Source organism: Poecilia mexicana, unplaced genomic scaffold (assembly GCF_051168715.1).
Source record: "Poecilia mexicana isolate PSO_F unplaced genomic scaffold, ASM5116871v1 scaffold_2, whole genome shotgun sequence".
In the NCBI taxonomy this organism is placed as follows: Eukaryota; Metazoa; Chordata; class Actinopteri; order Cyprinodontiformes; family Poeciliidae; genus Poecilia; species Poecilia mexicana.
In genome coordinates this window covers 31,465,928-31,479,400 of record NW_028263371.1, presented here as the reverse complement: position 1 = coordinate 31,479,400, position 13,473 = coordinate 31,465,928, and the positions used below count along the sequence as shown (strand labels likewise).

At 37.3% G+C, this 13,473-nt stretch overlaps 1 protein-coding gene across 5 annotated transcripts in view; it reads right to left on the bottom strand.

Annotated features, from left to right (window-relative positions):
- Positions 1-13,473, bottom strand: part of dmd (dystrophin) — a 217,626-nt gene that overhangs the window by 124,040 nt on the left and 80,113 nt on the right. For all 5 annotated transcript variants that reach the window (XM_014998044.2, XM_088014614.1, XM_088014602.1 and 2 more), the window contains exon 2: positions 9,370-9,431. In XM_014998044.2, coding sequence (XP_014853530.2) covers positions 9,370-9,431 — 62 coding nt within the window. The remainder of the gene's footprint in view (positions 1-9,369; positions 9,432-13,473) is intronic.

Genomic DNA, 13,473 nt, shown 5'->3' with positions numbered 1-13,473 from the left:
GAAAAAATCTTTCTAGATTCCCTCATAAGGCAAGTTTACATTATGATAAATACTCAGAGAAAGACTTTTATTTTTAAATGGCTAGATACTTGTTAAACGTAAAGGAAATAGAAAATGACAGAAGTTTCTTGACAATCCGAGTAGCACAGTCGAAAATCTGATAAAACGTGAACTAAGAGGCTACTGTTACCTCTAGCTGTGCTAACTGCTAACAAAACCTATGAAAACATTGAATATGCCCATCATAAGCTGTTAGCGACATTTGAATCAAATAGGAAACTACAGTTTTAATGAGCCGAAAGATACGACCTCACAGTCTCTCAAGTAAAGAAACAGCTAAGCTAAAGGTAGCAGAAAGCTAGTTCTGGTGCTATCTTTTGGTGCGACGTTGTAAACTCCAAACAGACAAGTTTGACTGTGAAGGAAATAGAAAACTCCAGCTGTGATCGTAAAGTCAAACATCCGATATAAGAAGTGAACATTAGCAATGCTAACTGTGCTAACTGCTAACAAAAGCTGTGAAAGAATAATCCCATCATTAATTCTTGGCTTTATTTTAAATACATAATACTGGGTTTAATTAGCTGTATGGTGCGACTTCTCTATAAACAAACAGCTAAGCTAAAGACAGCAGAAAGCTAACTCTAGAAGGCGTAAAAGCTACAGCGTTTCAAACCAAAACAAAATGTCTTTGAAACTTAAAAGGAAGTTGATGAAACATTCATTTGTGAAAATACTTTCAGTGCTGCCTTGTAAATTCTAATCAGGCAGGTTTGTGGAGTGACTGGAAACATTTCTTTATTCTTTCTTCCTTTCTTCCTCATGCTGTATTGTTCATTAGGCTGCAGTTGGCATCAAGGCCTTGAACATGGCTTGAGGATCGATCTGTGTGTTTACATAAAGCCTGTTGGATCCTCCAGCTCCATGCTGAAAAATGTTATAGCACCCAATCTGCCTGGTTAACCAAAAAGCCTGTGACATCAATTCTATCCTCTTTACTTCTGCTGCCAGGGGGATTGTCATGTCTAGACCACACAGATGGTTGCCTAAGGTTTCTGCTGCTGTAAACTGAACTGCGGCGACAAATAATTAAAAACAAAAACAGATTCTAAATATCTTTATGCTACACGTCAGACCCATTATTATTCGTCTGCATTCTGTTCCTGTCACAAAATCCAAAGATGTTTTATTATTTCAAGCTTGAACAGAATATGAGCCTCTGCTTATTCTTTCTGCCAAATTATTTCCACAATTTTCACCTTTTACAAGGAAACATCTGACAGTGGGGGGAGAATAATGGGAACACTGTATCCCTGCTTGAAATGACTGGAAAGGACAAAATACTCAAGATGAAGCTGTTTTACCCTCTCTCTTATCTTCAGCATATTTCACGAAATAGTGACCGTTGTGTGCTTAGCTTTAACAGAATACGATTTTTTTTTTTATCCCTTTTAAATCCCTTTTAAATTATAGGACCTCGTCTCTATTGCTGGCTCTAAATGTTTCAAAGGAATAACTCAGTTATTTCTACTTATTGGGTATAGAATATGTTGTAGCTCTGCTTTTGTTTAACACAGTTAAAGCCTTAGCTTGACACGTTTGATTTTAAAGCTGAACCTTCCACGCGTATTTCTCTCCTGCTTATATAATTTCAATCAGAATTGCATTGTAATTATTTCCTTTCTCATTGGTCGGCTGTTCCAAACAAGACATATTTCACACTGATGAAGTAAAACGGATAGGTAATGAGGCAAGCTATCAGAAATGAGACGAGGGGAACTGATGTGCAATGAATGTCAACAACGGCAACTGTTCAATAAAACAAGATGCGACCTCAGATAATCACCGGGGTGAGCGGCACTGCAGGTTGAGATCAGCAATCAGCATCAGGAAGCAGGAACCAATGAGATTCATCAGCGTCGTTCGTCTCGCGGCTGCAGCAGTAAACTTTAACGAGCACGAGGGCCAATCATTCACTTTCCCCAGTCTGAAATTATGCTAACTGTTCACTTCAGATAGATTTCCCGTCCGTCGACGGAGCGACACGTCCTCCGCCATCGCTGATGGCACGAGTCAAAGGTCGGACCGTTGCTTCCTGAACTCGGGTATTTGCAGATTGAATGACTTTGGAGATTAATCACAAGTTTCAGTGTTGATTTTACAGCTTGGCAGAACAGCTAAGCTACATATTCACAGCATGCAAATCTGAGGGTGAAAAAAAAAAAGAGAAAAGAAAATGAATGCAGGATTCAGAGTCTGATTTGGTAAATTACCACCAGAAAGTATTGCTGCAGGGCACGTTATGATTACACAGCTTATTTACAAAAGCAAGCAGAGAAAAGAGACACAGGGAGGGGGGAGAGGAAAAAAAATCTGTTCCAGCTGATTTGTTCTTCACAATACATAGCAGAACCGCAGCAGGGCAGCCAGGAGAATCTTGAAAGGTAGCAAAGTGAACGTTGTATGCTCCTGTGAGACGGGATTTAATGATAAAAAAAAAAAAAGAAGTTCTGGTTTTTTGACATGAGGTTCTCCTGCTGAGTTGTAGCAAACATTTATTTACAATCCTACAGCTATAAAATCTCTTCCTAGCTGTAATGTTTTTGTTAGATTCTTTTTTTTTTATTTTACACTTTTATATTAATTTCCTGGAGTTCACTTTAGGTAGCTGGACAAACAAAATTTCAATGAAGTGAGGAAAACAAGAAAATGAGGAGGGAAATCATAAGATAAGGAGTAAATAAATCCTAATTCACTACATTCTTCTTGCACAGACTGACTTACTGTAGTTCTGTTCATTACATAAATGAAAAGAGGCTGATGCTGCAAGAGTCGACGGGATTTAGTTCAAAGGAAATGTATACTAATATTTCAACATTTTACAAAAACAAACCTGAAAAGTGTGGCATATGTTGTGTGAACCCCACTAAGAAAATCCTAGACTAGTAAAATTAATTTTTTTTTAGATGTAAATCATGTATCTGGAGTGTTTTGATTCTATCATGCATGTTTGAGAAATCCTTTAATTTCCCTTGGCAACCAATCAGCTGTGCAAAACACCTGGGTGGACCTAGCTCCGCCTTCGAGGCACGACTCCTCCTCCTTTATGTCAAATTACACTGAAAAAAAAGAGAACTGAGCTCCAACTTGAAATAAAATGTGTTAATTGGTCCAAGTCCTTGACTGAAGTTTGTCAAATTTACTACATGTTTAACTTGACAACTTGATAAAGTTAAATTGCATAAACTTAATTTGGTTCCTTGTTACCTATCCACACAACATATTTAAGTTGGATCACCTGTTTTCTTTTTCAGTGTAATAAATCCAGCTGATCTCAGTATAAATCCAGCTGTTCTGTTGTGGCCTCAGAGCTTTGTTAGAGCATGAATAAGAATCATCCAAGAGGCCAACAACCTGTGTTCATCCAATATTACGGAGTTTAAGCTGTTTTGCAAAGAAAAGGGAGGTAAAAATGTGAGTTTCAGGAAGTGCAAATTACGAAAACCGTGTATCCTTTACCTTCCACCTAATAGTTCTGTATATTTTCTGTTACTAAAATGTACACAAAAAAGAAAACAGATTAAAGTTTGTGCCTGACAATAAAAGAAAAAACCAAACAAAACAAAATAAACACACAGTACAAGAACCTGCACTAAAACAGAGACATGCTCTGCTGAAAGAAACACAGCGTCAAATGTAATTTAGCTGTGTGAGGCAGCCATTCTTTGAGACATCTAACATGTCCACTGAAATGGAAGACAGGAAAAGGCACAAAGTCAATGGAACCAAGACAGGAATACACAAGCTGGGAAGAAAGAAAGAAAAAAAGCCCAACAGAGGGCGCTCACTGAGGGTCCAGAATCTAGAGGGAATCTTTGTTTCAGCTTATCCCACCAGTTCAATGCAAGGTCTAATTCTTCACAGTATTTCTGAGGTTAATTTATATATATATATATATATATATATATATATATATATATATATATATATATATATATATATATATAAATCAGGAAAAGTTTCACGTATTAGGTAATTCACTCCTGGAAATAAGAAGAGGTGCACCGATTCGATATTGATATCTATTGGTATTGAAAAAAATTCTAGATCGGGTATTGAAAAAATTATTTATTTGACATATTTAGAATTCCTAATTTAACTTTCTGAACCATTTGAAAGAAAGTACATGTTTGACCACGGTAGTCAACCTGTTGTCCTTGTCAGTTTCAGTTTCTCTATTATTTATTGTACATTTGCTGTTAGACTTTTAATTCAAATGACTGAACAAAATAAAGTTGTATTTTTTTACATGTTTGTAGCTTGTGAAGCTATTAATGTATTTAAGTCTGCTGTACTGGTGCAGTTATCAAATTAATTTGTAATTCAGGACATTTACGTCTATTTAAGAAATCATTTAAAGTCAATTCAGCTCCGTTTTTCTGTATCGGATCGGTATCGGCCAAAGCTAAACCTCAGATATCGGTATCAGAAGGAGAAAAAAGTGGATCAGTGCATCTATATTATATTTGTAGAAGCTAAACTGCAGTCAGTTCCTTATGAAAAAGCAATAATAGTTGGAAATACTAAGCAACCGGACGGAGTGCCTTATCTAAAAACAAACCGTTTCATATTCCTTGGGTGCATGATTTTATGACTCATTAAGGAGCAAATAACACAAACCAAACTTGCTGCCAGCATATTCTCAACCTATCCCTTTTTATTAACCCTAACTTCTTCCCGTCAGCCTTCCTTCACTCCATCCTTTGTCTAAATCCGATCGTTTTACACTAATTAACCCTCTTTTTCACTTCTCTACCGATTTGCACTCTTGTCCCTTTCATTTCCACCTCTATTATGTACTTCGTCCCCTCTGCTGTCTCAAACACTCGCACTTTAATAAGTCTCGATTGATGAGGGCAACGCTTTCTTCCTTTCCAGTTCACCTTTCTGCCCATCTCCGTCTTGTCTTTTTCCTCAGTCTTCGTTTCGGAGAGGATAAAAAGGCGAAGAACAAAAGTAAAGCTGTTCAAACGGCAGGAAGGCATGGCGCTTAAGGCTGGAATATGTTGACGGCCTCAGACTCTGCTGGATGGAGGCATAATTGGGTGAGCTGGCGTTACGTAAGCTCACCCGTCAGAGTTTGGGTTCAACATGCCCTGCCGGCCGCCCTGGAGCCGGTTCCTCAGCTGTCTGTCACTGTGCTGCTCATGCCTGGACAGGGTTTGTTTTGTCCACACTATGTAGGTCACTTTAACTCAACCCCGGTAGAGCAGTCCAGAGACTCATTCTTTGTGACAAATCCAGGATTAGAAAGTCTACGAGCTCAATGCTAGCAGCAAAGTGTCAATAACTTGAGATCAGTTTGCGTTTGGCACAGAATCGTCCAAGAAAAACTAGCATGGCTAGAGTTACACTACGCAATTTTAAAACTTTTATTCTACTTTCTTTGGATGCATTTAAAGGTGTTATGAGAGGTTCTCTTTTACGATTATATGTAAGAGAACAGAATTTCAATAGTTATGGTGAGTTGTTTTGGTCAGGAAATGGCAAAGCAACCCTAGACAATTGAATCCTCATTTGAAAATATTTGGCTATTATTCAACTTAACTTTAAATTTGTTGTAAGATCTGAGTTATTAGGTCAATAACAAAACTATAAGAAACTTTTTCCTGTACTGCATACGAGTAGTAAAAGCTTCAGTGGCTTTTATAAAGTCATCAAGTTGTCTCTGTAGAGTAATTATACATTCCTACAAGGCCAGGTCTGTGGAAGGTTCCAGCAGTTCTATAAACTTGAACAATAGTTAGACAAATGAATAGGTTTCTGTCGCTTTTAGCCAGACCGGGCTGAGAATTACAGATTCTCAGGATCAGCGAAGTGTTTAAATGAAGCCAGTGGAAGCAGAGAGACCATTCATTTCTGAATCAATACCTTTGATAGTCTTATAAAGCAGTTCTGCGAAGCTGAATTTGGGGGTTTTATTAGCTGCAAACCATAATCATTATGGGTTCTAATAGAAGCAATCTGTGTCTAATGCATCTGCATAAAATAGAAGCTCTACTTTTTAAATTGACTTATGGAAAAAGTAATTTGATGATAGTCTATTGAATAAATTCAGTTCTTCAGACTCAGTTGATTGACAGTGTTCTGTAACACAGGAACCACAAGGCCCATTCAAGAAATAAACCTATAATGCCTCCTACTGAATCTATTATTGATACTAATAATCAATGATACCAACAATTCAGTAGTAGTTGAGCAGTTTTACTGTAAATATAGAATATTTAATACAATGATAATTGAAAGCAAAGCCTGGCGGGCTGCCAGGCTTGTAATACAACGGGAGAAACCCTAATGTTACCAAAAGTTAAGATTTTACGCTAAAATGTTCTAAGTTATGGTTTACTGGTCTTAAAAATTCCGACTATATTTTTGTTACAGCCGTATGGAGAGTTGACTGCGCTGGTTTAGGAATTCATACCATAGTTTGTAGATTTAGAAATGAGTGATAAACTAGGAACTAACTGAACAGTTTCAGAAAGGTCAGGGTCAACAGAAACAAATACTTCTGCAATGTCTCTCTTCTAAAAAAAAGTCATTTAAAATATATGAATTTGGAAATATTCTTTAAAGAACATTTGAAAATATTACCCCCATAAGAATAAATCAGCAAGAGAGTCAGATATTTTTAAAAGACTTGTAATCCTACATTATAATGGATAAAATTTAGTAATGTTGACAGAAATGGCTGATAATGACTTTTCATCATGCTGGTTAGAAATCTGTTTGTGGAAACACAAAATAGTTATTGGGGCTGAATTGCTTTTCATTTATTACAGATATATTCAAATTAGATTTGATTGAAAATATCTCATTCTCATCAATGTAGCATTGCGTATTTTCTCGTCTTATCTACTGACCGCTGTTTGAACGACGTGTGAACGGATGAAAACTCAGATTCTTCAGTGAAAGAAAAAAGATGACCATGATTTTTAAAAACTGGTTCCGCACATACGGGTATGCACAGATGTAAAGATTTAACACCGATCATTTTATAAAGCTTTTATCAGGACATTGCTATTTTTTTCCCCACAGCTCTATACACATCACATTTTGGATAGAGTGAAAAATCTAATTAATTAAATAGAGAGACTCCAAGGATTTTCTTAATCTTCACACTGTTCTCTTCTGCAGTTTCTTGTTCCACGGGACATCTATCCGACCTAACGGGGCTTTTCACACGGAGAGGGCAGATCTAATTGCAAATGAGGAAAAAGGAAAAGGAGACGAGATAAAAATCCTAAAACATGGAGGTAAATGAAATCAGAAAGTAGAACAAATGAAGCTGATGGAGCAAAGGAACGAAAGGAAAAGGATAAAAACACGAGGCTAATAGCAAATGAATTACTTGCTTACACATTGAAATGCACGACGACAGCCACACAAGGCAAAACGTGCACACATGCTCATAAATCTCAATAACCATGGCAACGGCACACCTCAAAAACCTTGTAATCAACTTTGAAAATAGAAAGCGGACTGATGCATCGGTATGTATGCCCTACACACAAACAATTCTTCAGACATTTGTGAAAACAAAAAGCACAAGATGAATGTGCTGCAGGATATTATTTATCTTTTATAAACACTAGAAGACAAAGTTCTCCTTTATTATTTCCACATTATCCGTGTTTATTGTTCTGAATTCCACTTTTTTCCAAAAAAGTGTGTATTTATGGAGTAAATGAAAACAATTCAACAAACAGCCAAGAGGTCCACATTTACTTTAGTTATTCAGGTTGAACAAATGCAATAAAGTGCTTCAGTGGAACACAAATGATTTTACAGGATATTTAATATTTTAATATTCTAATATTTTAAAAGAAAATCTCCCTTTAAACTTGCTTTAGAGTGGACTTCAACAAAGTATGTCTCATAAGGAAACTGGCAAAAAGTAAACTCCTGTTTACAATCTGTCCTTGGAGTACATGACAGTCTGTGTTTTGGGGTTAGCTGTAATGTTCCGGTAACATCCACCATTTACATTGTTTACCAAAAAAAAGAGTAATGTTTTTTTATTTTTATTTTTTGCTTTTTACCCAAAAGCATATCTGAATTGGCACACAAAGCAAAAAGATCTTCAGTAAATTTCCACCTGGTTTCCAGAGAGCTCGTCAAATATTTAAAAGTTAGCAGACATGACTGGCTAGCTAGCTACCTAGCTAGCTGATGAGACTCTTCAGCGGCCATCACATGGATTCTTTAAAGAGACAGGACTCTTATTATTCAGATAATAAATACCCAAACTGCATCATAGCATCAGAACTTGTCGCTTTTAATTGAAAAAGAAAAAAACAAAAACAATATTACTCAGCTCTGTAGATAGCCCCTCTCCAAAACAAGCCAGCCCCGTGCCGCTCATTGGTGTTGCTGCAGCCCAGCATTACTGACACGACTCTAAAGAGAAGACGGACGTGGAGGGAATAACCTTTGAGCGCCATAAAGGGAAACGCTCAAATTGTTTGTCACTTCGAGACCAAAGGAAACAGCTTGGCTGAAAGGATGAAAGCAGCAGAAAAGATGCTTTCGGCATTAAGAACAACAAATCCTTCCCTCCTGTTTATTTGCCTTTGAAAGTGGAAGGAAATGAATGAAAACAAAAACATGGAACGGGGCCCCAGAGTCACTGAAGAGAGTACAGAGTGATAAAAGTGATGCGGTGTGTGTTTTGGTGTGAGTCCTGCTTCAGACAAAATGGACCAACTGCAGGCGTCCATATTGGCCTTGTCCAATTAAGGATTAGAGGTTTTAGTTTGTATACATCAACATAAAGACAGAAGGGTAGAAAACTACCTGGTTACTCTGAGCAGCACGGACCCTCACACAAGTATTCAAACATTTTCATATCAAAATCTCAAAATGAAATGGAAAGAAAATGATGCATGGTTTTCAAAAATATTTTAAAATAATCTTAAGAGAGTGCTCCGCATTTATTCAATGCCCCTGTACTCTGACGCCTCTAAATTCAGTGCAACAACTAGTGGATTTCTCAGCCCTGCACATTTTTTTTTCTTTGAGTATTTTTGTAAAACAACTCAAACTGGATAGATTCTCAATTAGATTGAGGGCTGGACTTTGACTGGGCCATTCCAGAACAAAATAAGCTTCCTTTTTTTAAAAAAATCTGATTTATCACAATAATCGACAGAATAACTGATTACTAAAATAATAATTTGTTGCAGTCCTTAATAAAAAAAACATTAAGGTTTGTCTGGAGAATTTCTATAGGTGTTGGATCAAACATTTTAGATGTTGGACTCCCCGTCCCGCCCACGGTGTGAAACCCAGAACACAAACCACGTCTCTTACCTTACACAACTGCAAGTTGACCCATTTTGTGAAAGTCTTCTTCTGAACGTCTTCTCTTTCATCTGGACGGACAAACAAAAACACAGACCGTCAGAACCGAAAAAGCACACAGAAATACTAAGAATGCTTTCATAATGTTCTTCAGACTATCCAAACTTCTCCATGGAAGCAAAGCAACATGGTGCCCAGCATGATAAGAGACTCTTCTAATCCTGCTCAGGGCTAATTGCATCCTCATCCCATCAATCAGCGGCCCACTCCCAGGCCGTCACTGGCTGGCTGGGTGGGTGTGGGCATCGCAGACCGGGTTGAGGAAGCGCTCAACCTGACGTCTGCACTCACAGCTGCTGCTGCTGAGGCTTCGCCATCACCTGCTCCTTCAGTGACGGCCTCTGATCAAAGCTCTAACGGAGCTGCCAAAAAGTGTTTACCTCCCGACAGGAGGCCTTCTTTTGTTGGGAGATCAAACAGAACCGGGTAAACACAAAGACGCAGGTTTTAAGTAAAGCGGTTCGAGCCAACCTCGTTCCCCCTTGATAAATCTTAAAATTGCGATGAACCGTTCTCTCTTCTCACCCATTTTTAAATACACCGAGCTGCGGCGGCGGCTAACGTGAATGGCTAGCGGTTTCCGAGAAGAGAAAAAACTTCCTTTCCTCCCAGAGAGGAGCTGGTGTAATCCTTACAGCTGTTCTCAGAGCCGCCTGTCAGAAACCCAACCTTTAGTATCGGCAAGACTGAAATGATAGAGAAAAGGAGCAGATCAGTCTGGATTTAGCTCATTACTCTAAACCCTCTTATCTGGGTCTAGCTTGAAAACTCAGGAGTTTTTCCAAAACGATTTAACTTAAACTTCAGGTTAGAATTTCATCTGACAGACCAAAAAAAGTAGTTTATAGCTCGGGTGAAGGGAAAAAGATTTTGCTGATAAAAAACTGAAAAAGTGTTTATTGGACCCCTTCCTTCTAATTCCCCAAAAGAAAACATCACGTCAACTCATTAGCAAATAAATGACCTGTGTGCCACTTAATCTCCATATGAATTCATCTAATAAGAAAACTTTTTGTCATCGATACAAAATGTAGTTTCCATGGAAAAAAAAAAATATATATTTTTTTGTTATAAGAAACTTTGGAAAAATAACTAAATGATTACATGTAGAGACAATGTTTTAAGATGTTTTAATAAAAAACATTAAAAAAACATGAATTCTTTTTATGCAGTATATTTTATTGTTTCGTGACATAAAATCCCCACGAAGTCAGGTTTGGTGGAATTGGTAATTCAGCCTGTCACGATACATTTTTCTAGATGATAAATTGTCCCAGTAATTATTGTGACAATTGATAATATTGTTGTCTTGAGACCATTTTCAATGTCATTATATTAATCATAATAATTATCAATTATTTATTGGTGAACGACCAATAAACGTTTTGTAAAGGACACTTGAAATATTTTAAACATCCAAAACAACAAAAACAATACAAATGTTGAAAATTCATGAATGAAATTGATTATGAACAGGATTGTCCTCCAAAACATATCAGGATGGAAATTATGAAGCTCAATTTAATTTATTATGCAATTAGTTGAGTTATTGCTCGCAGCAGAGAAGTATCAAGCTGCTTAGCTAAATTCACCAACCAGTGTTTGTTTTCTTCGAAAAAGCAGCTCATTTTGAAATATTAATTATTTTCCTTATTTTCATTCATTGGAGATGTCAGCTGTCTCAAACAGACCTGCTGACAAACAGCCGAGCATTTCCCACTTTAATTGGTTTCCAAAAAAAAAAAGCTCAAGGTTGCAACTCTTTCTCCGTCTTACATTAAATTAAAATGCATTTGTGAGAAGAAGCGTTTAAAGTGAAAATTAAGAAATGAACTCTCATTCTCAACTTTTTTTTGTTGTTGTTGCTCTTTGCATTTTTGTTCTTAGGGAAATGTGATCAACGATTAAAAGGGTGAAATCAAAGTTGCCCTTTAATGGGAACGACAACAACTCCTCTGCCGTTTAACAGGTCCCAGGCTCGCTTCTCATTATGAGGGAGGACAGATTACACCCTCATCTGGAAACACAACATCAGGTTCATATTACAGCGGCTCAGTTAACCGGAAGTCTCTGAGCGTGTTTGCGATTGGGAGCGCCGACTCTGGCCCCGCGCCGGCTAATGAAGCTGATAATGAAACTTCTCCTTTAATTAACAGGTCACGCATTGAGAGGAAGTGCGGCGTGCGAGACGCCGCCGCCGCCGCGCACACACACACACACACACACACACACACACAATTCTGACTCAGACATACTTCCACATGGTCAGAAAAGGATGTGTACAGCAAAAAAATTTAAAATATCCTAAATGAGAAATAAAACTACGTGTGAAATATAGATAATTTATAGAAGACACTGGATGAGACGGTAAAGAAAAGTTTGTCTGCTCTTAGTGGGGTTCTTTAAGAGAAACCTCAATTTTTCAAAAGCGTTCCCTCCTGACCCCAAACTACAAAGCAATATATTTCACTTCATTTATACAATTTCAGTTTCTTCTCCACGTTTTCTCTCAGATCAGCAGAGGTGAACTTTTCACCCCGGATCAACTCAAAATACGTGACGACGTTCCACAAGTGGAGCTGTGCGGTCCAGAAAGAGACGAGAACCTACAACACAAAATCAGCAGGATTCTTTTCAAGAGAAGCAAAAATCTCATTTTATTTATTATAAAATAATTGCTTTTTTTTAATAGTAAAGTTTTTAATATATTGAAAGTTAAACTTCAACCCTTAATTTCAGGTGTTCTGCACGACTTTTCTTCTTCTCCTCCTTCTTCTTCTTTCCCGTTAACTCAGAAGCACAGCATCATGCTGCCAATTCCAAGTTTAACAATGGCAGGGTTATGAGTTCAGGGTAGGAATGGGTAATTATACAGTTTATTGTTATTGTAGAAGTAAAAATATATATAATAAAAATTCAGATTTAACAGAACAATAAACCTAAAAAGCTGGCGGTGTTGTTGGGATTGCTATTTTTATGGTTTGAAACATAAGTCTCTCCTTTCCCAGTGCTGGTTTAATAAGAGCCTCAATTAAAAAAGTATATTTGAAAATATGACTTGTTACTACAGTTAAACTGCAACACTTTATGTAATTAGTGAAGTAAAACAGTCTGTTCAATGATGGATATTTCACCAGGATTTGTGTTGAAACTATCAATTTTTTAATGATTATTTTTTTTATTGTTATAACAAATGCCATGAATTATTGTTGTAAAATATGTTTACGTCCAGGGTCATGTGGAGTGTTGCTTTTCTTCCTCTCTTGGTTTTTTGCACTTAGGAGACGCACCAAAAATTCTGATCAGATCATTTTTGACTCGCTGGCTTCCACCTCTAGATGACAGACTGAATAAAACTTCAAAAAAAGTTGAAATTTGGAAAACTGTCTCCTTCAAATTTATTAAAGAGTGCCAGAAATGTCTAAACTTACAGACGTTTTTATTGTTAATTGTTTTGGACTGCATTAGATCATCCAGTACAGTTGGGAATTTCCAATATTTTGAGGATCTTTTGGTCCCAGTGAAACCAGGAAGCTCAATGCTGTAAAGCCACAGAACACGGTGGCTCCTTGTGTGAATTAGCATTGTGTGTGCTGTCAGAAAATCCGAGGCGTTGAGAATTAGTGGGGACAGCCAGAAGCAAGCAGACAGACACCAGAGGTGAGGGAGAGACACAAGATCAATAGTCTATTTAAACTGTTTTGTTACTGAAACTTGGAGCGGCTGTAAGCACAACAAAAGTTTCTGCAAAGACATTCAGGCTGAGTAATAAAAGAAAAACTTTTCAAGGTTTCTTGACTTTGTTATTATAAGCAGCACTTACGGTTTTGTGATGTGTAAAAGAGCAATTCAGGAAAAAAATAAACACGTTTAATCTCGCTTTTCTCTAATAACCAGTTAAAATAGAGGAAATCTGAGGCAGAATAAAAACATGTCTACTTCTGCAAAAAGCTTCTCTATTCTAAGAAACAAGCAGGGGAGGGGTCAATTCTCTGCTGACTGAACAGAAATGAAATAGAAAACTTGATCTGATGTGTATCTGGTGCGTTCGTC